Source organism: Myotis davidii, unplaced genomic scaffold (assembly GCF_000327345.1).
Source record: "Myotis davidii unplaced genomic scaffold, ASM32734v1 scaffold544, whole genome shotgun sequence".
Taxonomy (NCBI): Eukaryota; Metazoa; Chordata; class Mammalia; order Chiroptera; family Vespertilionidae; genus Myotis; species Myotis davidii.
The window spans coordinates 1,404,637-1,430,650 of NW_006297018.1; the positions used below are offsets into that span (position 1 = coordinate 1,404,637).

The window sequence follows — 26,014 nt, forward strand, 5'->3', positions numbered from 1 at the left end:
ACATACTCTGTTTTCACAATGTCTACTCTAGAATGAGATTTGAGAAGTTGGGAATCAACATAACTGTAGCTCACATTTTGTGTTTGCTGGTATTTAGCTTTAGGAAGTTAAGTTTTTGAGGTGATATGATTAAAAAATCATTAGATGTCGTGTGATGACCTGGATGTGTGCGAGGCTCCACTGTGTTATTTTCATCTTGGTTCTCAGTGAAGAAACCAAAGCAAACTAAGATTTAAGTGGTCAGAGCCCATTAGTCAATCTCTATTAATAGATCCCTTATCTTTTGATTCTTGGTTCAAGAGTATCTTCTCTCAGAGTGTTTTTTTGTTTAAAGGACTATTGATTCAGAGTAGAATTTTCTTCTTTTCACTAGTTTTCTGTATTCTAATTTTATTCCCTCAGTAGCTAGAGCTACTTGAAACTTTAGCTAATGCAGGTATTGCATCCAGATCTCTCCTCCTTTTCAGAGGCTCCACTATGATGCTTATTTATCACAGCATTTATTATGATTTATTATGATTATTATGATTACGAAACAGGAAGTAGGTAGGTTCCCCACTAAAAAGACAATACTACATACAGACGGTGGTGTGACATGGCCAAAGTCTGCAAGCCACAAACTGAATTCAAAATAATCAACTCCAATCAAACTTATAAAGGAACATGTTCCCTAGAGAAATTGTGTCATCTGTTTTCACTGCTCATAATTGGTGTTATAGAGAAAGTCATGTTTAACTTTCATTAGCTAAAGGCTGATCTTTGCTTGGTGCTGGGTGAAGAATGTCTTGGTGGCTTAAAAGTGTGCCCTGTGGCCCCCACCTGAAGCTCAGCCACATTTCTTTAATTTCAAATTCTTAGGAAAGGAAGAGACTTGTTCCCTCTTCTAGCTTTTCTGGCTCTGATGCATTGTTTCTGGGTTACTTCCTCCTCCCATTTTCAGTCCGAAGATCTCTCCTTTCCACCCCCTCCCCCACCCTATTTGAACCCCTTATGCTCTTGCTGTTTTATATTTCAGGCATTTGTGTCTGTCATAAGGCTATTATCAGTTTTGTGTTTAATATCCAGGAGTATATTTTCCTCAGTCTCAGGGATGCTCAGTATTTTCCTTTCTTCCTCAGTATCTTTTTTGGTAAAACCTGTTTGTACCTATTGTCTTAACTTTTCAATGCAGGCCTGCAGACTCCTGCTCCAGAGTTTATTGTTGATGTTGAATCCATGGACATCTTCCCAGTGGGCTGGTGTGAAGCGAATTCTTACCCTTTGACTACACCTCACAAAATAGTCCGTAAGTATGGCCTAGTTTGGAGCCCAGATGGATAACCTCCAGGGTTGGCATGAATAAATAGGCAATTTTGTTAAGATAGGATAGCCAAGTTGTAAACAAAGAAAAGGTTTTAAATTTCCCACAGAGCACCAATTTTTTTAAATCTCATTTATTCTTTAAGTGCATGAGATGAACATTTCACAGATTGATAAACTAAGTCACAATGACTGGACAATTGAAGGTCACAGAGAGGCAAAAATAAATATCTGGAATCTTCTCTCTGTTTTGTATACAGCTCATTATTTTTATTAAAAAAATTAGACTAACTACTATATTTTTATATTAGCATATCTGAGAAAGGACTACATTTTTTGATGAGGTTTATCCCAAAGGAGTCATACATAATTGGTCCCAATAATTTAGTGACATAGATATAAACTCTTAACTACTATTAGCACTAATTGACCAGTGAGATTTCAACTGTACTTTGAAAAGAGCATTACATCACATTCAGTACCAACTTAAAACAATATTAGTGGGAAAAAAACAATATTAGTGGTTAACCAATCCCACAATACACACGCTTAAATATAGGGTGTCTCAAAAAATGTATACACACATTGCGAATAATTATAAAGGCAGTGTTTATTAAAATACATTTGATTTTGAAAATTGAGTTGTCACCTGCTAAAATGTGCATACTTTTTTGGGGACATCCTGTATGTACAATAGTGTGTTTTAAGGTACATTTTTATAATATTAGGTCATTATCTTGAAAAGGTACCATTTGAAAATCTTCAAACCTAATAAACCTTGGCATTAAATATTCTACCATAGGTATATCAAAAATATTATTTAAAATTTTGGTTCCTTAAAGCTAAGGGGTTTAATTTTTATGACACAGATTATATTTCTTGTATTTAAAATGTAATTTATATGCTAGCTTTACTTCTTTCTAGCAGTACACTTGAGTGTATATTACATGTACAGTACATGTACATGTGGATCACTTATGTAGAATTTCAGAGCAATGCTATAGAGAAAGTTCCATCTCAGAGTTGGCCTTTTATTTCCTGATGTCAACAGATTTTGAAGGGGACTTATCTAGAGTCCTCCTAATCGATATTCATCAAGACTAGGGTAGGACACTGTGTGAAAATAAAGAAGGTAGCTCTGATTGTAGGCAAAATGAATTTTAAAGGATTCTTATCTCTCAGATACCATACTGTTCAGTGAGACTGAGCTAATGAGAGTAATATATTACCCTCACTTTAAAATATTTCTAAAATTTTGAGCCCAGGATAATTATTTCAATCTCAAGTCATCGTTTTTTATTTTTCCCTCTAAGTCTAAACTCACCAACTCTCAACAGCTTTAGATGTTTTGTTGGGACTAATTTATGCTTATGTTGGAAATTTCAGGAATATTTGTACCAAAATAGATGCCAAAAGCTCTGATCTGTCTTTGTTAAGGTGGTTCTAATCAATTATAAATCTGAAATGGAAATGTTCTTTTTAAAAAATTATTATTGACTGTTTTATGTTACTATTTCATAGACACATTTGGTAGATACCAACCCTCCTTTCAATAATAAAATGTTTTAGTTTAAGAACATGCCTCTAATCCTAATTTGGGAGTAGCCGTTATGGTAACATTATTTGACTTATCACACTTTCTTTGGGGAAAAAAGTCATCTGGTAATCGTACTTGCAACAATTCATCTTACCAGGTGTGTTCATGTGAGGTATGATATGTGTGCTATTTTTCTTTCTTATTAAATCACATTTTAAAGTGAAATAGACAGTGTGTAGTGATAAGATTAAATGTACTAAATTCTATTTAGACCTCACTTCTGATAAGTCAAAGTCTATTTTATGCTTGAAGCAATTAAGATAAAATTGTGGCATGAATAAAATAACTTTTCAGTATTTAAATTGCTACTTTAAAACTAACAGGTTTAAAACCATTTTTTGAAATGCTTTTACCCAACTAGTTAACCAAGCTGATTTTTTTTGCCTGTTTTACAGCACAACAGAAGAGAAAGATTGCAGTTGTGCAACCAGAAAAACAGTAAGTTTTTCTTTTTTGTTTTTCTGCTTGTTTAGTTTTCAAAAATGAACTGATAAACTATGGAGTGTCTTTATAGAGGATGGGAAGCATGGCTGTTGTTATTAGAGTTAGTCTAACACATAGCACAGTAGTAAAGATGACAGTAAAATATATCTGTGATTTACTGTGCACCTATTTTGTGCAAGGCACAGGGCGTGCTTCTAAAGGAACTTCTACTCCAAATTGTAACTTCTCACTTTGATTCCACTTCAGCATACCAGAAGGACACCCTAGTCTCACTCACTATTAGTGACTAGAGGCCTGGTGCACGAAATTCATGCGGGGGCGGGGGGGGAGGCGCGGGGGTCCCCTCAGCCGAGCCTGCACCCTCTCCAATCTGGGACCCTTCAGGGGATGTCCGACTGCCTCTCACAATCCAGGACCACTGGCTCCTAACTGCTCACCTGCCTGCCTGCCTGGTCGCCCCTAACTGGCCCCCCTGCCAGCCTGATCACCCCTAAATGCCTCTGCCTGCCGACCTGATCACCCCTAACTGCCCCCCCTGCCGGCCTGGTCACCCCACTCAGTCTGTTCAGTCATCTGTTCTGTTGTTTTGGATGTGACAGCCCCTGGCTCTTTATATATATAGATGGCTCTCTGTGATAGTGGTTCTTAATGCCCTAGAGGACACAAAGCCCCACCAACTATGCTCCCCGCTACTAGTCATGGCTGAGCCTGCTGAGAGAGACTTCAGGGCTGCTGCCCAGCTTGGCCACCTCCCAACTGGGTGTACTTTTGCAAGTTGCTTTAATATTTTTTCATCTCAATTGTAAAATACCTATTTCTCAGCGTTTTTAGGACAGTTAAATTGGATTCTGTGTATAAAATTTGTAGGTCCTATATTGAATAAGTATAGGTTATCTCACATTTCAGCTGAAATTTTATGAGGAAAAAGGGTATTTGGGCATCCTGTACAGATGCCAGCAGTATGTTTTTGGAAAGTTGTAACTGGGGGTAACAGTTTTATATATTGGAAAATATCTAAAATATACTAACATACATATCCCTTGCCAAGCCTTTCTGTTTTCTTAATCTACTGATGGAAATGAAATTAAAAACCGCATTTTCCATGTTTAAATTTAAATAAAATGAAATTGAATAAAAGCTGCATTGTTATTGAAATGTGGATAACAGAATTTCTTGCACATTCATTTCTAAACAGTGTATCAAGTTAATAATGTGACTCCAACATTGAAATAGAGAATAAATAATAAAATAATGGTTTCATCATTGAATCCATATTTGAATACCCAACTCCTAAATGTGCAGTCCGTGGATCGGCGGGTTTCACCCTTTCTTTGCATCAGTCACCAGACTGTTCGTCAAACACAGGCAGCTAGGCGCCCATCTCCAAAACACCCAACTCAGCATGTCTAACAAGTTCCCAGGTCACACTGATCCTCCAGTTTAGAGGCCCCCACTTTGAGAACCAGTGCCATAGACGACCCAACTTATATCTCTCCTATTGGTTTACTTCAACTTTATGTAGCTTTTCAAGTGTGTTTTCTACCCAGCCAACCTAAACACCCTGTGAAACCCATTCTTTTTTCCCCTAAGGCTACATCGCTTTGTATTTATTCCGCAACTTTTTCCTGAACTAGAATGTAGACTTTTGTCTTAGAATAAGCCTACTGCACATTTTAAGAACCATCATTGAAAGGTTTTCTTTGAAAGTCTTGTTCTCAGTGTGGCCATGACCTACACAAACACAGTCACCCAAAACCAAAGGTCAGCAGAAGTGGTTTTCAATTAGACATTAGAGAGAAATCTGACTTTAATTAAAGTCAGTGTAAGTTGATGTTTCTTCATGTCTAAAATATCATTAAGGACATTATTATAATTCTATAACAAAAGACAAGCCCAGGAGTGACCTAGAAGAACCTCATTAATCAGTGATGACCACTTAAGGGTGAGGTGTCTTAGGTTTATTACAAGAATTTGAGCACAATCTCAATCATCTTTTTGTATATTCTTAGTGAGGTTGCTCCTAGATGCACACATCCTATCTTACTAGACTCCTAGCTTGGATTTCTCTAATAGTCGCTTTAAGTTGTAAAAAGACTTTGGAATGCAATGGTTTTCCATACAGTGTTCACCCATGAGAGTTTTGTTTTCTTTATCAACAGGTTGACATCCACAGTGCCTGTTGAGAAAATACCTCATGACCATTGTCTATTCCCTCACCTGGAAACCACAGGTAAATGAACCCATTTTAGGGCTCTCTGTCACGTTTCAATTTGTTGTTCTGAGTGGAGACATGAATATATTTTTAGGTCAATATGTGAATATTTCAGCTTTGAGCCTATTGTACTCTGTTGCTGCTTATTAATGGATAACGTTATAAAAATGTGTGTTTTTTTTCTAAGTTAAATTCCTTGTGCCTCTTCTTTTCTGCTTTTTGGTCAGTAGCTCTAGACAGTTCTCGTGGTCTACAGGAAAAGGGTCCATGTGCTAATTAGAAATTATGAGCCCATTTAAGGCTGTATCATGAAAAATCATGCAGCAAAAGGAGTTGAAAGTAATAATTATCGGACATTCCCTTTTTACATTTTATGTCAGTTTCACTTGCATTTTTACCGTAGTGGTTTATACTTAAATCCCTGCGGGCTTTTGAATCGTTTTTTAAAAACCCCTGTGTTTGAATAACTGGTTGTGAATAATATGTTTTTAATATGTAAAGTCCTATATCTTACAGTGATCTTTGGAAACGCAAATGTGAATTAGCCTTTGACCACAAATCTGATTACAGACACGTTGGTACACTCAGTAATATATTTGATTAAGAATTCTATTTTCTAGTCAAAGTGAAACCTGCTCTGAATTCCAGGTTTAAAAGCTTTATGCTGTGGAAAAACCCTATTAGTTAAAGTTATCTTTATCATAAAGAGAGCAGTTTTATGAGTAGACTTACTAAAACGGTTTTTTCCTAAAGGTCTGGGCAGAGTAATCCTGCCAAAAAATTCCCGTGTAATGAAGTTGTAGACTAAAGTTTTTAGCCTGCTGTATAGCATTCAAACTTAGAATGGTTTTAAAAGTACTGTGTCTGCTACTCATTCAGAGTCTGTAATTGTTATTTTACTCCCTCTTGTTACCTGTTGTTTTTTAGTTGAAGTCCCATGAGAACAAAACTCCTTGATTGTTAAATTACCATCTTAACTATAACAGTTGTTCTACAGAAATGGCATTGTGAGTGTAGCTTAGCTTGGAGCAGCAGTGGCAGAGCCTGAGTCCTTGGCTGAAAGTGAAGCCGCAGTCTGTGTTTTTAGGCATCAAGAAGTTTGGAGTGACATCTTACCGTGTAGTAATTCTCCTTTTCCCCGTGGTAGCTCCAGTACAACTAGACCCATGGTCGGCAAATTGCGGCTCGCGAGCCACATGCGGCTCTTTGGCCCCTTGGGTGTGGCTCTTCCACAAAATACCATGTGCGGGCGCACGTACAGTGCGATTGAAACGTCGTGGCCCAGCCCTGACCGGTTTGGCTCAGTGGATAGAGCGTCAGCCTGCGGACTGAAGGGTCCCAGGTTTGATTCCGGTCAAGGGCATGTACCTTGGTTGTGGGCAAATCCCCAGTGGGGGGTGTGCAGGAGGCAGCTGATGGATATTTCTCTCTCATCGATGTTTCCAACTCTCTATCCCTCTCCCTCTCTCTCTGTAAAAAAATCAATAAAATATATTTTTTTTAAAAAAAAGAAACTTCGTGGCCCATGCGCAGAAGTCGGTTTTCGGCCTGGGCAAGTCTATTTTGAAGCAGTACTGTTGATATTTGGCTCTGTGACTAATGAGTTTGCCGACCACTGAACTAGACCAATCACTTGCCTGGTTCACTTTCTAAGTTGAAAGAACAGTGAGGGAAATGGAAATCAAAGCCCTTGTAAGGGACACTTCACATCCATCAGAATGGCAAAATGAAGAAGCCCTGCAATGCCTCTGTTGGCCTGGGGGGGAGAGAAGGCCCTCTTACCCTGCTTATTCGAGGATCCATTTGGGCGGTCATTGGGAGAACAGTCTGGCCGTATCTAGTAAAACTAAAGGTACGCAGATGATTTTTACAGTGTATTCAGTAAAGCACTGTTGGTGACATTGAGAAAGTGGAAGCGACGTAATGTCCATCAATAAAAGAATGGAAAACTCAATTGTAATATATTCTTACAATGGAATAATGAAAAATGAAGTGAAAACAATGAATACATGTTCTGGATAATTATTTACCAACTTGGGTGGATCTCAAAAACTTCATGTTGAACCACCAAATTTTGCTGAAAACCATTTATGGAGTATTTTAAATATATATATATATATGGTTTGTTGTTACACACATACCTATATGTGCTATATGTGTGTGGTAGAATTTATAGACTTGCATGGGAATGATAACTACCAAACTACCAATGCAGGGTAGTGGCTACCTCTAAGAGGAATTTCTGGGATAGGACACACAGGGGAACTTAGCTATGCAATGTGATTTTTTCCCCTCTTAGTTATCATTGTCTTAATTTTTGCATTTCATGTGTATCTTGAATACTGCATGGTAAACAGAAAATTTATTTTATATGCTAGAAAAACAATCAGGATTTCTAAGACAGTATTGTGTCTATAAAACGTTCTGATATTAAGTCACAGTGTGCCTCTGGGTAATTTTGCCAACCAAGTGGACTAAGCAAGTTTTTTGTTGCTTCCTAAAGTCTTAGCTGTGTTGCTCTTCCCACAGGTTCTGTCAACGGGAAATACTGCTGTCCTCAGCTCTTCATCAATCACAGGTGCTTCTCAGGCCCTTACCTAAACAAGGGGAGGATCGCAGAGCTACCTCAGTCGGTGGGACCAGGCAAATGCGTGTTGGTTCTGAAAGAGGTAAAGTGCTTTCGCAGTTGAATTTGGCTTATCTCCACAGGGTGCTTAAGGTGTAGGTGCAGTTTCTGCAGGAGATAATGGAAATGTGGACCAATTCGGGTGACACTGACCAAGCACCCCCTTTCTCAATCCTGCGGGCTGGAAGCTGGCCATACAAAGTTGGAAAACAGTGTTTCTGCCTAGGATAGTCCTACAGTCTAGTGGGAGGGGTGTACATACCACCCTCTGAGTCAGGGGAAACATTGCGCTAGGTCTGAATAGAGCTTTGGGAAGACAGAGGAAAGATCAGTTGTGTGTGGTGTGAGGGTTCAGAGCTGGAGAGTGAAGGTTTCCCTGAAGAGGGAAGTAGCCCGGAAGAGCAAAAGAAAGGGCTTCCTGTGACGGTGGAGGGTGTGGTTAAGAATGGACACTCCTCAGGCGGGTCCGGAGTGGCGGCTTTTTCCCTCCCTCACAGCACAAGGGAGGAGGAGGTGCTTGAAGAAAGCTTCCATGGGCTCTGGGCGCTTGCATCAGGTTTGTGCTGCGGCTGCATCCAGACAGAGCCCAGGCCGTGCATCACTTAGATCAGTGGTTCTCAACCTTCCTAATGCCGCGACCCTTTAATACAGTTCCTCATGTTGTGGTGACCCCCAACCATAAATTTATTTTCGTTGCTACTTCATAACTGTAATGTTGCTACTGTTATGAATCGCAACGTAAATATCTGATATGCAGGATGTATTTTCATTGTTACAAATTGAACATCATTAAAGCATAGTGATTAATCACAAAAACAATATGTAATTATATATGTGTTTTCCCATGGTCTTAGGCGATCCCTGTGAAAGGGCCGTTTGACCCCCAGGTTGAGAACCACTGACTTAGATGGTATTATTTCCCATTTCTCTTCCTGCCTCTGGGAAACAACCTGCAGGTGGAGGTTTCGCTCGGTTACATTTTTATAGCTTAGCCCCGGACAATGTTTGGACACAGACTGGAATTTGGAACCATTTCCGAACGGCTCTTGAACTGTCTGCATTTTTCACACACATCAGTGCTTTCTCTGAAGAAAAAGGACACCACATATATCTTCTTTATTGCTACTATACCGTGATGAATGTGCTTTAATCCCTTGGGCACAACAATTCCTTATCCATTGAACAAATGTTGGATAGGCAACTCTGAGGAGCCAGGCACTGCATGAAGTCGTTGGTCAGACAATCATCTGCCCTTTGCTTGTTTGGGTCTCAAACTTCTGTTGAGGAGATGACATGACTCTGGGCTTGATATACACAACAGAGCACACAACAGAGACTCCAGGAGCACAGGGAGGAAGTGACAATACATGCCAAGGGACGCTTGCTCTGGCTCAGCTGAAGTAAATAGAACCTTGAACGCACAGCATGGGAGACTCCACAGGTAGCAGTTCAAGCTGTGTCTGGGTAATGAAGGTGGTCATGTGTGGCTGGAGAATAGGGTAGGTCTTAAAACTGGGGATAATTCATAGGTTAAAAGAGTGTTATATTTAGAAAAGGAAAAAAAAATCTCATCTTTCAGGGATACCTCTGAAAGGTATGTGGGTAAATGGGAGGTGGGACCACTGGTTTACTCCAATTGGCCCAGACTGTAGATCCCTACAGATGTTAGATTCAATCAAAGAACTCAAACCAGGATTACCTGTAAGGATATAAAGTAAGACTCCGGGACCGAGAATTGACTCTTCAGTTTGCCAGTGCTTTGGGGCTGAGTGCATTCTTGCTACAGCGGGTTGTCTGCCTGTTTCCACTGTGAGTGATCAGAACTGAACACGGGAGCTGATGACAATGCAGTGAACTGACGGGTGCAACACCCTTTACACCTCACATCCCAGTTATTAAAACGAGCACTTGGGTTGCCTGCCGGCTCTGTTAGCAAACAAGATGGCCTTCGGTTCCATCTCTCTTTAGCAGTTGGTTATTTTACTTTTCCTACATGATTTTTTAAGTCAAAAGTAGTTATCCCTGATCAATTCTCCGATAGGTGCCAGCAGCCAGATTTAAAAGCCAGGCCAGAGTAGTTTTCTGATGACAAAACTAGTTTTCTGCTGATGTTCAGAAAATGCATGAGGCAGGGAGGGGAGGAAAAAAAAAAAAAGCCAGCACTTCAGTTCTGGGAGCGCAAGAAAAATGTAAGTTCCGCCAAGCCAATATTTATGCTAATGCTCTCCCTTCAGCACCAGAACCTCTGTGTGGTTTCAAATTTCATTTTATTCCCAGAGAATGAGGTAATTGGAGGAAGACAGAGTGCATTTGCTTTTTTCAGGTCATTGGTGGTGCTAGCAGTTACAGGCTACTTTCATATCTTTGGAAACGTGAAGTGATAGTGCCTGCTCTCCGTTTGCTCTGCTAGAAGCAGATAATGTCTGTGGGTCTAGACGCAGAGCCGGCCTGTGGAGAACTGTGAAGAGGGGTCCTGAACTCAGAGGGCGGTATCCCGGAGAGGAGGATGTTTCTGGCAAAAGTGATTATTAATGTGTGTCTCTGTTCACCTCTGGTCAGTGAACGTGCTGAGCATTCGACTTGAGTGAGGGTTTGAGGGGCTAAGAGCTGTGTCTGGCTCAGTTCCAGCAAGGTTGCTGCCCAGGTGGGTAGGTGACTCTAAGGAGCTGGTGCCAGAGCCGGCAGGTGGCCCAGTCATGTCCGGTCATCCCACATAAGGAGACTCAGAACAAGCAGGCCTGGCGCCCCGGGACAGGGGAGGAGCCTGCTGATGCCCCCTCGGGGACGGGGGTGTTTTTATGGGACCCTGGACCTTGTTGCATGGAGGGTGGGACCTGTGAGTACAGACAGTAAGTGGTGGTCAGTGTCATAAATTAAACCTGTATGCTCAGCCTCATCATCACCAGCCAGGACTGTCCTGTCCCCAGGGATGCCAAGGTCTCCCAAATATACACAGAGACAACAGGCCTATGTGGCCCTGGGCAGACTCACGAGGTTTTAGTATCCCAAGTGTGCCCCTCCTCAGAGATTGTTAGCCTCATTCTTGTTGGCCATTCACAAAGGTGTTGGGGAATTTACTTTCTATGCAGTCACCAGGTCTGTGGTCCTTCCTTCATGTACAGAAAGATGAGGTGGGTGCCGTGTCCGTGTGTGAAAGAGCATACGTGAGCGAGCCAGCCTGAGTGCGGCAGAACAGGGGAGAGTGGAACATGGAGTAACGTGTTTACTCATGTCACTGTGTCCTCCATGAAAAGGCCATCTTCTGATAGACACGTGATGAAACGGGAGAACAGCGACCCAGTCCTCCTGGTAGAAATGAAAGACAACACCAGTTTAGGAAGGATTGTGGGGTCTCTAAAGGCCGTGGATGTCAAGGAGGCACAGCTGGAAAGGCCCCTGGTAGGTTACAGAGACTAGGGAACATCCGTGGTTTTCCTAAATGTTATTTGGTTTAAGATATTTAAAGCCAGTGTGTCACCTGTTTTTAGCAAAAACGAGGAACCTGTCATTTCCAGAGGGGAATCTCTGAGAGTCCTTTGTCACATTTTGCCCATTGCCCTTTGATGTGTGAAGCTGGCTGTCGCTGTGGGATGTGCTAGCTCGGCAGCAGAAATGGCCTGTATTTTATGCGCTGCTTTTTGGCAGCGTGGGTCAGTCATGTAAGGGATGAACGTCTATCATGGGAAAATCGACAAGTTGTGCACTCCACGAAAGATAAAAATAGAGCACCCGGTGTTCTGCTCGCTTTCCTCCTCCTTCTGCTGCTTAAAAGAAGGCTTCGGAGAAAGCGACTCGAGCCCCAAACACTCAGGGGAACTTCTGAAGGGCTGACTTCTGCCCCCCTGGTTGAGAGGGCCAGAGACGCTGACTGGAGACCTGTGCACTCCACCTAACATCAGGGTCAGTCCGCATATTATGGTATAGAGCGACATGATACAGTAAGTGAGATAGGCGGAGCTTCTGCTCTGCCAAGGTGGGAATGTTGTTCCTGATGAGTGAAATGCAGGTAACATGTGTGCACCCACACAATCCCAACTCGGTTCACCCGACTCCCTACCATCCATCCAACCATATCTGTTGATCTATCTTTCTGTCGTTCTTTTATTCTATCATATGTCCATCCATCCATCATCTTGGTATCATTTATTCTATCTTTCTGTCTTTCTAGCTGTCGTATCTAGAAGAGTCACTTTGGTACTCTTCAACACAGCCTAGTTAAGGGGTGCAATGTCTTAGGAATGATTAAGAGGACAGGTTGTGATAAGTCTAACTTGGCGGAAAAGTGGCTGCAGAAATAAGGAGAACGTTGAGCACTGATCTTCTCAATCTGCTTCTGTGGCTTCAGAAAGTGCAGGAATAATGAGGTGGGGACTGCATGCTGCCACTGTGGTCCATGTATAGTTCTTTTTGTCTACCCGCAATCTTTGTAGAATCTTTTGAATCCCGAGGTGTTCAGCCGCAGCCATCTCAGGTTCCCTGAGCCCTGGGAACACAGCAGTGAATCAGCCATCCTCCATCTATCCATCCATTCCTTCGTGTCCGGAGAAATTCATGAGTCACAACCATGTGCCGGGCAGGCACTGTGCTAGAAGCTGAGGGGTTATGGTGAGCAAGAGATGTGGGCTCTTCCTTGGAGAATGGACAGAACCCCTGCAGACAGGAGGGGGCCCCATCTTCTCTCCTTGCCTCTAGGCCTGCCTCCTGGTGACAAGCCCACATGAACACAAATACACCAGCAGAGCCTGTCCCGGCTGTATTAGAATAACACCCAGTTCTGTGTTATCTCGGGTCAGTGGGAGCAGTAGACGTGGTGGCTTTTAAATCTGGAGCCCAGTGCTGTTTGTTGCCTTGACAATAAGATGGAGGATAGAAAAGATGACTCTTACAGGGGTCCCCCTCTCTGTGTCCCCTCAGTCTCATTTCCAGTGGCTGTGTCAGTGGGTTTTGTGTGCTCTGTATGGCTCAGGACCCAGAGCCTTTTTTTTTTTTTTTTACTGGCTCGCAGGGATGGAGGAAATTTGCCTAACACAGGCATCTGCTAATCTCTGACTTTGGGATTCTTCCATGAAGTATGACTACACAGAAGCCAGTCAGGTGAAGTATGATTTCCAACATCACAGGAGACTGAACGAATCTGAAGCAGAAAGCGAGGGTACAGACCCGCCGTTAGTGAGCGTTCGGGGCCCTGCACTGACTCTGCTCTGCTCCACTGACGTGTGAACTAGGTGTTTGGAGCAGGAGGTTCCAAAGAAACCCTGTGGTTGCACAAGGCCGGGGTCCTATTTGCTCAGAACCCTTGGAACTCATGGCCTTCCTTCCCTCCCCACCCTCAGCCAGAGATGCTGACCTGCAAATAGTGAGGGAGCGCCCCAGAGAGGGCAAGTTACCGCCGCCCACCCCCAAGCCACCAGACTCGGAAGCTTTCATTGGGACCTGGCAGTGTGAAATTTGGCTTCAGTTGTTGCTTGTAGATAATTTTTCCAGCACATTAAGCTATTTCCCTCCATCTCTTGGTTTTGATTAAAGTGTTTATTTCCCACATTTGGGGAGTTTGCCATGACTTGTTTGACTTTCTCCTTTATTACGTATCTGTGAGCATTTGTCCTGGGCTGCCTGTCACAGCTTTTAAAAACTAGAGCTTTGTGTGGGAACCCAGAAAGTAAGAAATCCAAAGTCACCTCAACTATGTGTAAATGATAATGTACCGAAAATGAAGATAGCGTTTATTTTTCAAAGCATCCATGTATTTACTGATGTAATTGAGAGAAGGTGGTGTTGAGACAGCAGGAAATATGGCCTCAGAGAAAGGACTTACACTTTTCAGGTTCTGATGGCAGAGGAAACATCTCGCCCAGGTGACATCTGGTTGTCAGTCAACAAAAGCGAAGATGTGGACGTGCCTCCTGAATTCTGTGTTATTGTCGCTGCTGTCTTAAGTGTATGCTGGACATAAACCCATTAAAAAACATGTACCCAGCTCGCCGGGAGGGATAAGCTCTAACACACACACTAGCAGGCACCAGCAGGCTCTAGAGCAGCGGTTCTCAACCTGTGGGTTGCGACCCCTTTGTCGGTCGAACGACCCTTTCACAGGGGTCGCCTAAGATCATCCTGCATATCAGATATTTACATTACGATTCATAGCATTAGCAACATTACAGTTATGAAGTAGCAACGAAAATAATTTTATGGTGGGGTCACAACATGAGGAACTGTATTTAAAGGGTCAGAAGGTTGAGAACCACTGCTCTAGAGAGTGTTTGGGAAGGCTGGCAAAGCACAAATGTTTACGAATCTAAATAAAGGTGGAGGCCGGTTTGGCCAAAGCAGTTCTCCCCCTGGTAAAATGTCAGATTGTTACTGGTATTAGAAGCGTTTTTGCAACTAATAACAAAAGGAGAGATGAGCATAACAGTTATCATTACATAATTTGTCATGAGTCTATTAGATGTAGTGGAGACAGAGTGAAAACACCCACTTTCCAGGGTCAATAACTTGAAAGAGTTCCTTGGCTTGTCTTCTTGCCAAAGTTCGTTTCCCGCTTTTCCCTGGCTTCGTTAGAAGGTTACGTTTGGGCTAAAGGAAAGAGAAGACTATCTGGGTCCAGTCTTCTCTCAGAGCGCGTCTTCCTGATTTCCAGCGTTTGATGGCCTTTACCGTGGTGGAGGCAGTGTAGGCCTCGGGAGCGGAGGGTAGGCTGGACAGAACTCTATTAAAAGAAGTACAGCTGACGCTTGAACTCCTTAGCCCAGGAGGCAGGTCTTAAATAACATCCTGGTCCCAACACTAACAACTTAGCTTGCCTGCTCTGTGCTCACTGGGCCTCCCGTTGTGTGGACAAAGCCAGCTGTTGAAGTCTGAATCTTAACTCATTTTATTCCTTTTGAATTTTCCACATAAGATCCCATTCATGAGCAAAATCCTATTGGTAAAGTGGTGCTTATTAAGTTAAAAAAAGTTATCATTTGACTTTAAAAATGTATTCATAAAGTTAGCTCTGTTCCATCTGATTTTGAGGTTGAAAAGAAGAAACCTTGTAGGCCAGTGGTTCTCAACCTTCTGGCCCTTTAAATACAGTTCCTCATGTTGTGACCCAACCATAAAATTATTTTCGTTGCTACTTCTTAACTGTAATGTTGCTACTGTTATGAATTGTAATGTAAATATCTGATATGCAGGATGGTCTTAGGCGACCCTTGTGAAAGGGTCGTTTGACTGCCAAAGGGGTCGTGACCCACAGGTTGAGAACCGCTGTTTTAGGCCTTGAGGGCTTTTGATGGTCCTGAGTTTGTAAACAGGTACTTATTATAACCATGGTCCTGGGACAGACTGCAAAGCAGAAAGGTCTGTTGAAATGGTGAACACGTGATGCGGGGGCCAAACTCCTTTTCATCAGAGCAGATAGTCTCCTTCACGTGTCCTGTGGACCGTCTGTCTCTAAAAGTCTACCCCAGGCACACCTCTCCCCCGGCCACTAGAATTCAACACATTGCATACCTTCAATCTGTCATCTTCCCACTAAACCAGCTGGACCCAGGCTGTGGGAGCCATACTTGCATTCTGAAGTATTTTCTAATTTTGACACTTACAGATATAATTTGTCTATATTAAGGGATTCCCTGCACTTTCAACATAGTTATAATTTAAGCATGGGATACAGTTGAGGTTGAAAATTATCTGAGTAATTTTTGTTTTTGGGGGGAGAAAGTTTTCACAAGAGCAAATATGAAAGGAAATCATGGGTTAGCCTAATTTCATGAGGTGAACAGGAAAAAAATCCCATCGATTTTCATAGTATTTTGAGTGCTGAAATAATACATGAATGGGGAGGAGCGGGAGAAGGCAGCTGACGCTCACTGAGTGGGGCCTGTGTACCAAACACTGCTGCAGCTTGCTCCTTCCCCTGCTAAGAGCATTTACGCTCTTTCCTCCTCTTTGTCTAGTCCTCCCTCTAGTTATTCCGCGCCTCTTCCCCGTACCCTGACCCACTCACTATTTTCTGAACAAACCCTGAGGCTGATGGAGCAGAAGGAGAAGAGCAAAGCAGCCTTGTAGGACCGAGAGTGGATTGCACTGGGAGCCTGCTGCCAGCTCCAGAAAGATGGAAGCGCTCACTGGATTTAACGTTAGGTCAGTGGTCGGCAAACGGCGGCTCGCTAGCCACATGCGGCTCTTTGGCCCCTTGAGTGTGGCCAAGAAGTTTCAATCGCACTGTATGTGTGCACCCACACGTAGTATTTTGTGGAAGAGCCACACTCAAGGGGCCGCAGTTTGCCGATCACTGTGTTAGGTCACTGGGGCCCTTTCCCAAAGCATTTCTGTGTAGTGGCTAGAGAGGAAACTGTATTTGGGTAGGTTGAGAATTGAACTGACGGTGAGTAATTTGAAGTATAAATTATTTTTATGAGATGTTTAGTTCTGAAAAGGAAGCAGTAAAAAGAAAGTCAAGGAGCTTCTAAGGCAAGTTACAGTGGGGCCTTGACTTACGAGTCTCCCGACTAACGAGTTTTTTGAGATACCAGCTGTCTCTCCGCCGATATTTTGCATTGAGTTGATAGAGTAATTTGAGTTAACGAGCTCCTTAACGAGCTAGGTCTCGGAATGAATTAAACTTGTAAGTCAAGGCCCCACTGTATTTTGCAAAGGTGCAAGGCAAATACCAGTACGGGCCAATGGGGAGAGAGAGGCCAAGAGCACAGGAGAGTTTAGTGTATGGGTTGATGTTGATGCGAGGGCTGCATTGCTGTTAGGAAGAGGGCTACCTTTAAATATTTTGCTATGCAAAATTACTCCCTCCTTTATTTCTCAAAATACCCCTGTTGTAGAAAAGGAAAATCTTTTCCTCTTAAATTCAGCAGCTGGGGCCTGCAAATGAAACTGACAAAAGACAGAGTAAGGGTTTATTTTGAATGCACACAGGCCTCACAAAAAAGAAGGGAAAGATTTCTCCATACCATTTTAACAAAAGGCTGTAAATTATGGAGAGTGATAAGCACAGGAGAAGGGGTTGGGGCTCCTAGGGGTAGTATTGCGGGAAGGTGGATTTGCAGGGTAAACAGTTGGAAGATAAGGGCTCTTCTCCTAAGGTTTGTTTGTGCAGAGTCATCTCTGTGCCATCTTTCTTTCCCCAGTGAGGAGGGTTGTTCTCTTTCTGGTATGGCAGAGAGGAGGCCGACGCCTTCACAGGGGGAAGTTGAAGCTCTGCTCCTGGCTGAATGCGGAGGGCAGCGTCTGCTGTTTCTCACTCGCCTTCACTGCAAAGTAATCCAATGTCCAAGTGGCATCTTTTGAGGTGGCGTATTCTGACCCCCTTCATTATGAACCAGATAAAGGGCAGTGCCCCCATTGTACACAGGGGGAAATGTAATCAGGCATCTTGCCTAAGGACTCACAGCTTCTAAGGGATGGAACTGGGATTTGATCTGGGATCTATCCAATACGAAGGTTATTGCCTTTCTGCTGTATAACACAATGTGGGGGCTTCTGCATAGAAGTATGTTCTCAACAAACAATTCGTGAACTCCAAGAAGTCGAGCGAGGCATTGCTCCTGCGTGAATTATGTCCTGCTAGTTCATTGGAGACAGGGTCCATGCTCCCCTTTCTGGTCAAGAGCCTCATCATGAGCTGCATTCTGATGTGTTGTGGGATACAGTCATGCAGTCTAATTATGGGTAATGATAACAGCTGTCAACTTGATCATTGGCATGGATGTAACAACAATACACCAAGATGCCATGTACACAGAAGTTTCTCAGCTCATAATTCCAAAGTTTTATAGGGTTGAATTCAGAGACGAATGATTTGGCATTGGGAAAAGTCATGGGACAGTTACTCAGTATCAGATGCTTTTTACGATTTAACTGCTGCCTGTCTCCAGGCTGAACTGAACTCTGGAAGGCATTTTCTTTTCACAGCCACAAAATGCATTTTGATATGCAGCAAATAGCATGTAGCTGCGGGGGTTCCTCAGTAAAACACGATGAAAAGAATCAGTTGAAATTTTCTTGTCCGTTGATAAACACTTTGCACATTATTTCAGCCAGTTCTAATTGGATTTATTTTTAAACCACGTCTCTGTAAATTATATTGACAGTAAACAATAAAATCAGATGATTATTCTAATAGAGAAAACATAAACACATCAAAGCTGATTGTTCTGCCTTGTCCTGGCCTCGTAGTGCCTTGGCTGAACCCTATTTTCTTTATGGGGAGTCACAGGGCCCTGGAAAATGCTACTCCAGGAAAGAAAAGACAGTTGCCATGCTAACTGCATAGTATAAAATGTTTTAGGGTCAAATCCCCAGTTTTAACATGAGAAAGCTTTATTGTCTTTTGGAATTAAATCAGGGTACAAACCATGCCAGTTACATTCTGAAACACATCAGATACATGAAAACTGAAATGTGAAAATTCTTCTAACATACTTGAATCTTCTTCCTTCCCGTTGATATTGGGCTGGGCTCCTCCAACACATAGTAGTTGCTTCAGCAGTGATGCCAGTGTCCCATCTCGATAAGATATGTTTATCACTCTTCTGATGTTGTTTTGCTCTGAAACATGAAGAATGAGCTCAGTGCCTGGCTTGTGCGCTTCTGGACTGGGGGAGACTCCAGGAGCAGCAGGTGCTGTGGCCTGCTCCTGCATGTGCTCCCAAGCCTGGTCCATGGCAGATCCTGACGGTGGGCATTGCATGGAACTGAACCATAGGTCTCATGTCTTTGTACACAGCATTGCACCTTCATGTTCTTTCAGTTCTCTATCCACATAGCAGCAACTCATGAACATGCCAGAACTTACAAGTGTTCATTGTTAATGAAGATTTGCTTATGGAAAGGTGAGGGCCCCAAGGGATCTAAATTCCTTGTCTTTTCATTTGAAAAACACATCAGAGACGAACAGGGATATGCCATCTCCCCAGAGCATGCAGTTGAGACTTTAGAAGGGATGGGTATGGTCTGTCTGGGGGTGTCATAGTAGACAGTGACAATATGCTCATTTTGTTGGACTTGGGACTTGGAAGTGAAGGGGTCATTTGAGGAAATAAGATGTTAGATGGTGTTTGGGTGTTCCAAACTTCCTTTTGAAACACCGCCCCCTCTGAGAGAATTGGCCTAGTATGAAATACCCATGCATTGGGGCAGCATCAGGCGAGTTTCACAAAATTGTTGCATCTGAAGTCTATCCAGAAGTGTTGGCATGAACCTGTTGTCCCCCTCTGATTGGTGCCTTTTGAAATTTACTTTTAAGAATAAAATGAAATTGTTAGTAGCCAGTCCTACTGAAGAGTGACTGTTGAATAACAACCATTGGCTCTTTGGAAGCTGTAGGCTTGTGTCTGCAGGAGCTGAGACAGGACGTTGTGGCCATCACTCGTTCATAGGGTCACCAGGAGCTAGAGCCGCCTCCACAGCACAGAACACACACACATTGGAAGACATAGGGTTCAATTTTTCTGCAACCAGGAATGTTAGTGAGAGTGTGCCACCCGCTCTCGTCAGCAGAGAGATGAGAGTTTACCATCCTTTTCTCCAGCAGATCAGCCTGCAGAATGCCCTATGGACCTTCTCCCCAGCCCTTCACTGAATGGAGATGCAGAGCAAATGTGTCAGCAGAGGGTTTTCAGAGCCTCCTGGTGTTAGCGAGAATGGCTACAATTGAAGTTCATTTTGTTTATTTTTCTCCCCAACAGGTTCTTAGCATGATAATCAATGCAGCTTACAAGCCTGGGAGGGTATTGAGGGAATTACAACTGGTGGAAGATCCACACTGGAATTTTCAGGAGGAGACGCTGAAGGCAAAGTAAGTGTTTTTAATTCTGGGAAACAAGGGTTTTTGTAATAATACTTGGCCTGCTCCTTTGAAACTTGTTCCTCTTTAAAAATTTTTTTTTTAATTTATTGATTTATAGAGAGGGAAAGGAAAGAAGAGGAGAGAGAGAAGAGAGAGACATCATTTTTTTGTTCCACTTATTTATGCATTCATTGGTTGCTTCTTGTATGCGCCCTGACCAGAGAGTAAACCCACAAACCTGTGTATTGGGACAGTTCTCTCACCAACTGAGCTACCCAGCCAGAGCCAGAAACTTGCCGTCCCTTTTTTGGACACAGCGCAGGGAAATGGCAGCAGAAGGAATGTCGCTCTGCAGTTCTGTGTGCTGGACACTGATTGTTGGCATTTGCTGCACGGAGTTGTCTTGAGCCTGAGGATTCCTCGAGTGAACTAGAGCAGTGGTCGCCAACCTTTCAAACCAGTGGTCTGTGGACCACCGCTGAACTGGAGAGTTGCTTAACTAATACTTAGTATGCTAAACATTCACAATTAAAACATGCTGTGCTCAGGTCGAATAGATCACTTAACCAAAAGGGGAAACTTTCATAAAAGAGAGAATATCCCTTATCAATATGCATATTCATTAGCAGTTCTTAATACTCGGTACTGTAAAAAGTTTCATTAAGTCAGATCCAAACATTCTTTAACGCTGAGAGTTGATAGTTTTAAAAGATAAAAAGAACCAGTACCTCTGTTTGGTGTTGGTGAATGCGCTGCGGGTTGACATGTAGTTGCTCAATTTGTTCCTTTATTTGGAAATAGGCTTATTGGAAAGGTGCTGTTTTTGCTTTCCGTTTCTTGAGTTCTGAAGCTGAGAGCACCTATGGATCAACAGGGTTGAACTCAATTGTTTAGATCCCTTTCTCCAGATACATTTTTGTTTAATGATTGCTTTGGTGTCCTGGGAGGCCTTTTAGTATTCAGTTACACTTTTCAAATAGAATAGATCTTACTGATCAGCTTCTTGTGTAAGTGAACTAACATTGTTTGGATGTAACATGTGGGAAATGATGCTGTTTGAAAGAGTGAACCACTTTTCAAAGGCCAGCATGTGTACAAGCCCTCCTTTAAAGAGATTACATGCCTTATCCAAAGTGAAAGTTGAGGGATATTTAAGGTGTATGAGCAGTAATTATTTTCCCTGTAGTTATCTTACACTGGTACTAAGTAGAGATGTTGACATTTCAACACTTTTTGTCATTTACCCACTCAGCACTTTCTAGCGTCTGTTTTGAGCATCTCTGTAATTTTAGATTCAGCAAAAGTCACTTACGGTCTACAGATATTCTGCCAAGTCACAAAAGTTAAAGGGAATATATATGCAAATAGGAGACTATTTCTATGAAATGGCGTGTGAATGAAAGGTGGCACCATAGCTCATCCTTCATTTCTTTCCCAAGAAATATTTAAATGAGCTTCACATGTAACCAAGGAAAAACGAAAACAAGTTTCTTACCAATGTAATATTCCATATATTCCTCCCTTACTTAAGGGGATGACCATCAGCAATAGTAAAATCAAGGGCAGTTCATCATAGTAGTGATGGCAGAAAATCTGAGTAAGTATTTATACAGAAACCATTGTTAATTCTTATTTTTAAACTTTCCTATAACATTCAATACATCCGAAATACACTTAATGGATATGCAAATAGTAGAAATAAAAATTAAAAACCCTTACATTCTATTAAAATCTCCCTTGCTCCTAAGTTAGCCAGAAACTTGCTCTAGAAACCAAAGTGACAAAGGAGCACTCATTTTGCAGTATTTGCGCTCATTTTCCCGTCACCACGTCTATCGGAGCCTTCATTAAATCCAGCCTGATTCAATCAATACAGACACAGCACGGCTATATTGTAAAGGTGGCGAAGTGCCTGCTATATCCGATGTGACAGGGGGTTCCTCAGCAAGATCGCACACAGCAGCACTGGGGAGCAGGGCTGTGAACTGGGTTCGAGTGTGCGGGATCACAGCAGCCTCTCACAGCGGCTGCTAAAGATGACAGACTTCCAGGGAACGGGAACATTTTTTCTCACACTGGGTATCGAGTCACCTCTTTCCTCCTGATGTAAAATGACAACTTTTTAGATCCTGACAACTTTGCTATTTCTTTAGTTCAAATGGGAAGAGAGAGAGAGAGAGAGAGAGAGAGAGAGAGAGAGAGAGAGAGAGAGCTGGCTTCTGCCCTGGGAGCTGAAAGGCTGGTGTGGTCTCTGTCATGAGTAAATTAACTCAGCACGGAGACCTGCATTAGGGCATCCAGCCACCTTGGTTGTGGTCCGGGAAACTATAACATCACTAAGAATGTTTTTGGGAAGAACGGGCATCAGACCCTCCACAGGACTTTCTGCATGCTGTCACTGAGCATCTGGGCTTCTAATGGGTTTTACTTCTACAGCAGGGGTGGGGAACCTTTGTTCTGCCAGGGCCATTTAGCTATCTATAACATCATTCTCAGGCCATACACAATTATCAACCTAAAAATTAGCCTGTTACATTTGGCCAAACATTTTATTAACTCCCTAATACCTTGGCAGGGCCAGAGCCAATGATTTCTCAGGCCTTATACAGCCCGTGGGCCAGACACCCCTCACCCTGTTCTACGAGTAAATAAAGACCCATTTACTTGAGAGGGTGGAGGTGCCGTTGAAAAGGTTTGACTTGTACATAGAAGGAAAGCTAACACTGTCACCTGCGGTTGTTCCTCAGTGTTTATTTTTCTGTTTGTCCAATAACCGTACCCTTATAGTAAAACAAATCAAGGTAACATTTGATCACTGTGTAAGGAGTCTATGATATTATGAGTCTTTAACATGAACTGCAAACTACTGGTATGGTGCGGTAGTGCCAAGGGAACAGTGGACTCAGATGCAGTTTGTTCCAGCTGTTCTGGCAGAGAAAATTCTTTTGGGTGATACTGAAGTGTACTAATTGACCTACATTATTTTGAATTTCAGGAGGAGGAATTTAGGCTCTACCTTAGTGGGGATAAGAAAAACCTTCCAATTCTATGCATCTAGAGACATTTAAATATTTTTTCCAATATGTTACAGAAGCTTGGGGGCGGGGGCTTTTCTTTGAATGGCTTTTGTGATCGTCTTTACAAAAGCCAGGTGGAAGCTTAGTAGATTTTCCCAGTTATTTCTTACAGTTATTCAGAACTTAAAGAGGAGATATCCTGATATAATTTCAAGTAAATTAGTCTTCATTATCAGCTAGGCAAAAGCGAGGAGTTAGTCAAATCTCTACTTTTTAGGTAAGTCATTCTCGGATTCACTGAAAAGATTTTGGTTTCTTGTTTTTCATAAGCAGTGACTAATTTTGTATATGTTTTTATTTTACTTTTTCGGGGCCTTTTTTTCATGCCCATATTTTATGAACCAGTTAAATGTAATATTTGGCTGTAAGGAGATTATGTGAAAAAGGATTCTCAAACAGAGACTTTTTGCTGAAAAACATTTTGTTTCCTCATTTGTTAATTTTTACCTTGCTTAGTTGTATGCAACTCGTTCTGAAAATGTATACTGTACACATTACACGAAGCAGGCAGGTGAAGGGGGATGTGGAAGGACGGCTGAATTTCTGTGTGTGGGCTTCAGTTCATCTGATTATGGGCGTGGTGTTGCTGGTTCAAACACAGATGTTGTCTTTCTAAAATAAACACCCCTCTTCTCCTCCCCCCCGCCCCCCCGCATGTATTGCACAAAGCTCTCAGCACTTGCAATGCAGGGATCAAGAAGGAAGAGAGATGTTTCTGAGGAGTTGAGTATCAGAAGTCTGAGAACCAGTGAGGGAGCCAGCATATTGACCCTGGTGTGGGTGGTGTGCCCCTTGAAGTTTGGAAGGAAATCAGAGCCAAATCTCATTGTGGACAGGTTGTGAAGCTTCCCTATTTCTGCAGAGTTATTGGGGTTACCCCTTTCCCCCCTTTAGTTCTTTCTTTAATAAACAAGGATGTGGTTTCCGCTGGACAGCTGATACCTTGCTCACCATTCCCACACCCCTCTCACTGCCTACCCAAATTTTGGGAGAAGGTCCCGATGTGAGTCATTTGAAGATGAATGACATGACTTAGGCCAACTGGAGGGCATCCCACGTGGGCCGTGCTGATGGTTCTGGGGATTGTCAGGCCAGCGTCAGTCTTTTAGCTCTATTTCTTTTGGCTCAAAATCCACTGTGGTTTTTCTCAGCTCTTTACTGGAGGAGAAGAGACCATTTTTTCCAGCAGTCTTGTTCCTCCATCGTCACTGTCTTCCTCCACCCTGCCTTGTGCATGCACACGTGGAAATAAGTCCCTACTTGGGTTGGTGCAAAGATATCGGAAGGCCACTCACGCTTCCTTATTGATGTCATGGAGGAGAAACCTTTGCTCTACTTCTTATGTTCAGTACTTGGGAGTCTGCAAATTAAACTGACAGAAGACAGGTTAGCCAGAGAAAAGACAGTTTACTTACAGGTGCAGCATGTATGCAGGCAGGAGTGCCCCATGCTGAGTAACCCAGGGGGCACTTAGGATTTGGCACAATGTATATCTGCATGGGACTTAACTTAGTGGGGGAAAGGGAGGGTGCAGAAGAGGACTCTAGGGGAAGAAGAGGTGGATTTCTTTAGGAAAGACAAATGTTTTTTTTTTTTTTAGAACAACAAATGGGAGATAAGGAAGTTTGTGATAATGTGTGTTTATGTGGTGCGAGCCTTCTTTCTCTCTTGGCCATGAAACTCCTGAGAGGGGATTTATGGTAGGTTTACTCTTGGTCTCTCTCCTGCGATTAGAAGCTGCCTCACAGAGGGAATTTATGGCAGTCTTCATTGCTTGAAAGTTTCTGCTTTTAGTCAGATAATGGAAGCTCCGAAAAAGCTGCCCTCTGCATCTGTGGAATCTCACATGCCTTTGTCTTACAATAATCTTTATATCAGCCCTGGGCTTCTGAGTGGGTCCCCACATTGGCAGCCAGGGAGGCCATCCCCGTCGGTCCGTCTGTTGTTCTCTGCTCCCTGTACTGTTTCAGAGTGTGCGTCTGAGATGGGTGTCATCTCAGCATCTCCTTCTGTGCTCCAGCCCAGCAGCCTGTTACTTCTGTCCTTCCCTCCTCTCTGAAATTGTTTACAATGCCTGGGAGTTTTCTCCTGTGTACTAGCTTGTTTGTCTCTTTAAATATCCGCCCCCTACCCCCTACGCCATGCCCCCCCCCCAAAAAAAAAACACACCAAAAAACAAACAAAACAAAAAACTTGAATACTTGAAGAAAATCTTATCTTCACGTGTTTACAATAGCCTGGCTGGGCCATTTAATACATTATATGGCTCACTGTTTTCCTCTCCAGGTTCACAATGAGAGGCTAAAGGGAAAGGCATTATCCCAGGCTTTTGAGCTGTTCTCACAGTTCCTGCCTACAAGGTTATGTCATTGGGATATCGCTTTTAAACCTTTAGTGGAATGAAAAGCTACAGAGCAGATTCTGATTTTCACCTGTGGTAAAATAAAGGCAGTGCAGTGCTGAGGACTGTAGCTTTCAGCTTCACCTGGATGCCTTGAGTGCTGCCGAAGGTGCCAGCTGCCCTCCCACATCTGCGTCTGTCAGGTGGGGCTGCTGACACCTGTCCATTCGTCTGTCTGGAAGGTTGTATGATGATCACGTGGTGTAATGTCCTTGAGAAAATAGAAATGACAGTATTGTATACACGCAGCTGTCTCCTTCAACCATTGGGCAGAATCTTAGAGCTGCTGTTTGCTTGTGTGTCTTGGTAGGCCAGGCCAGCGCCTCTCTAAGTTTCACAGGCTTTGTTAATAAAACAGTTGTTTGAACAACTGTCCTGATTCGTCGACCAATTTCAAAAGCCAATTATTGCTTCAGTCTGGATTCGGATGTTTCAAACAGTTTTTCTTCCACATTTGTGATCATAACTGAAAATGCTCCCAGTACTAATCGTGCTCAAAAATATGCATTTGGTGGGAAATATACATTAAGCTTAATGTTGTCTGAATCATTGTATAAGACAAATTTT

The 26,014-nt window shown here is 42.7% G+C and overlaps 1 protein-coding gene across 3 annotated transcripts in view; it reads left to right on the plus strand.

Moving 5' to 3' along the window:
* SFMBT2 (Scm-like with four mbt domains 2) overlaps nucleotides 1-26,014 on the plus strand; it is a 183,959-nt gene that overhangs the window by 141,486 nt on the left and 16,459 nt on the right. For all 3 annotated transcript variants that reach the window (XM_015569734.1, XM_015569736.1, XM_015569735.1), the window contains 5 exons: nucleotides 1,172-1,285; nucleotides 3,292-3,334; nucleotides 5,500-5,570; nucleotides 8,082-8,221; nucleotides 19,869-19,978. In XM_015569734.1, coding sequence (XP_015425220.1) covers nucleotides 1,172-1,285; nucleotides 3,292-3,334; nucleotides 5,500-5,570; nucleotides 8,082-8,221; nucleotides 19,869-19,978 — 478 coding nt within the window. The remainder of the gene's footprint in view (nucleotides 1-1,171; nucleotides 1,286-3,291; nucleotides 3,335-5,499; nucleotides 5,571-8,081; nucleotides 8,222-19,868; nucleotides 19,979-26,014) is intronic.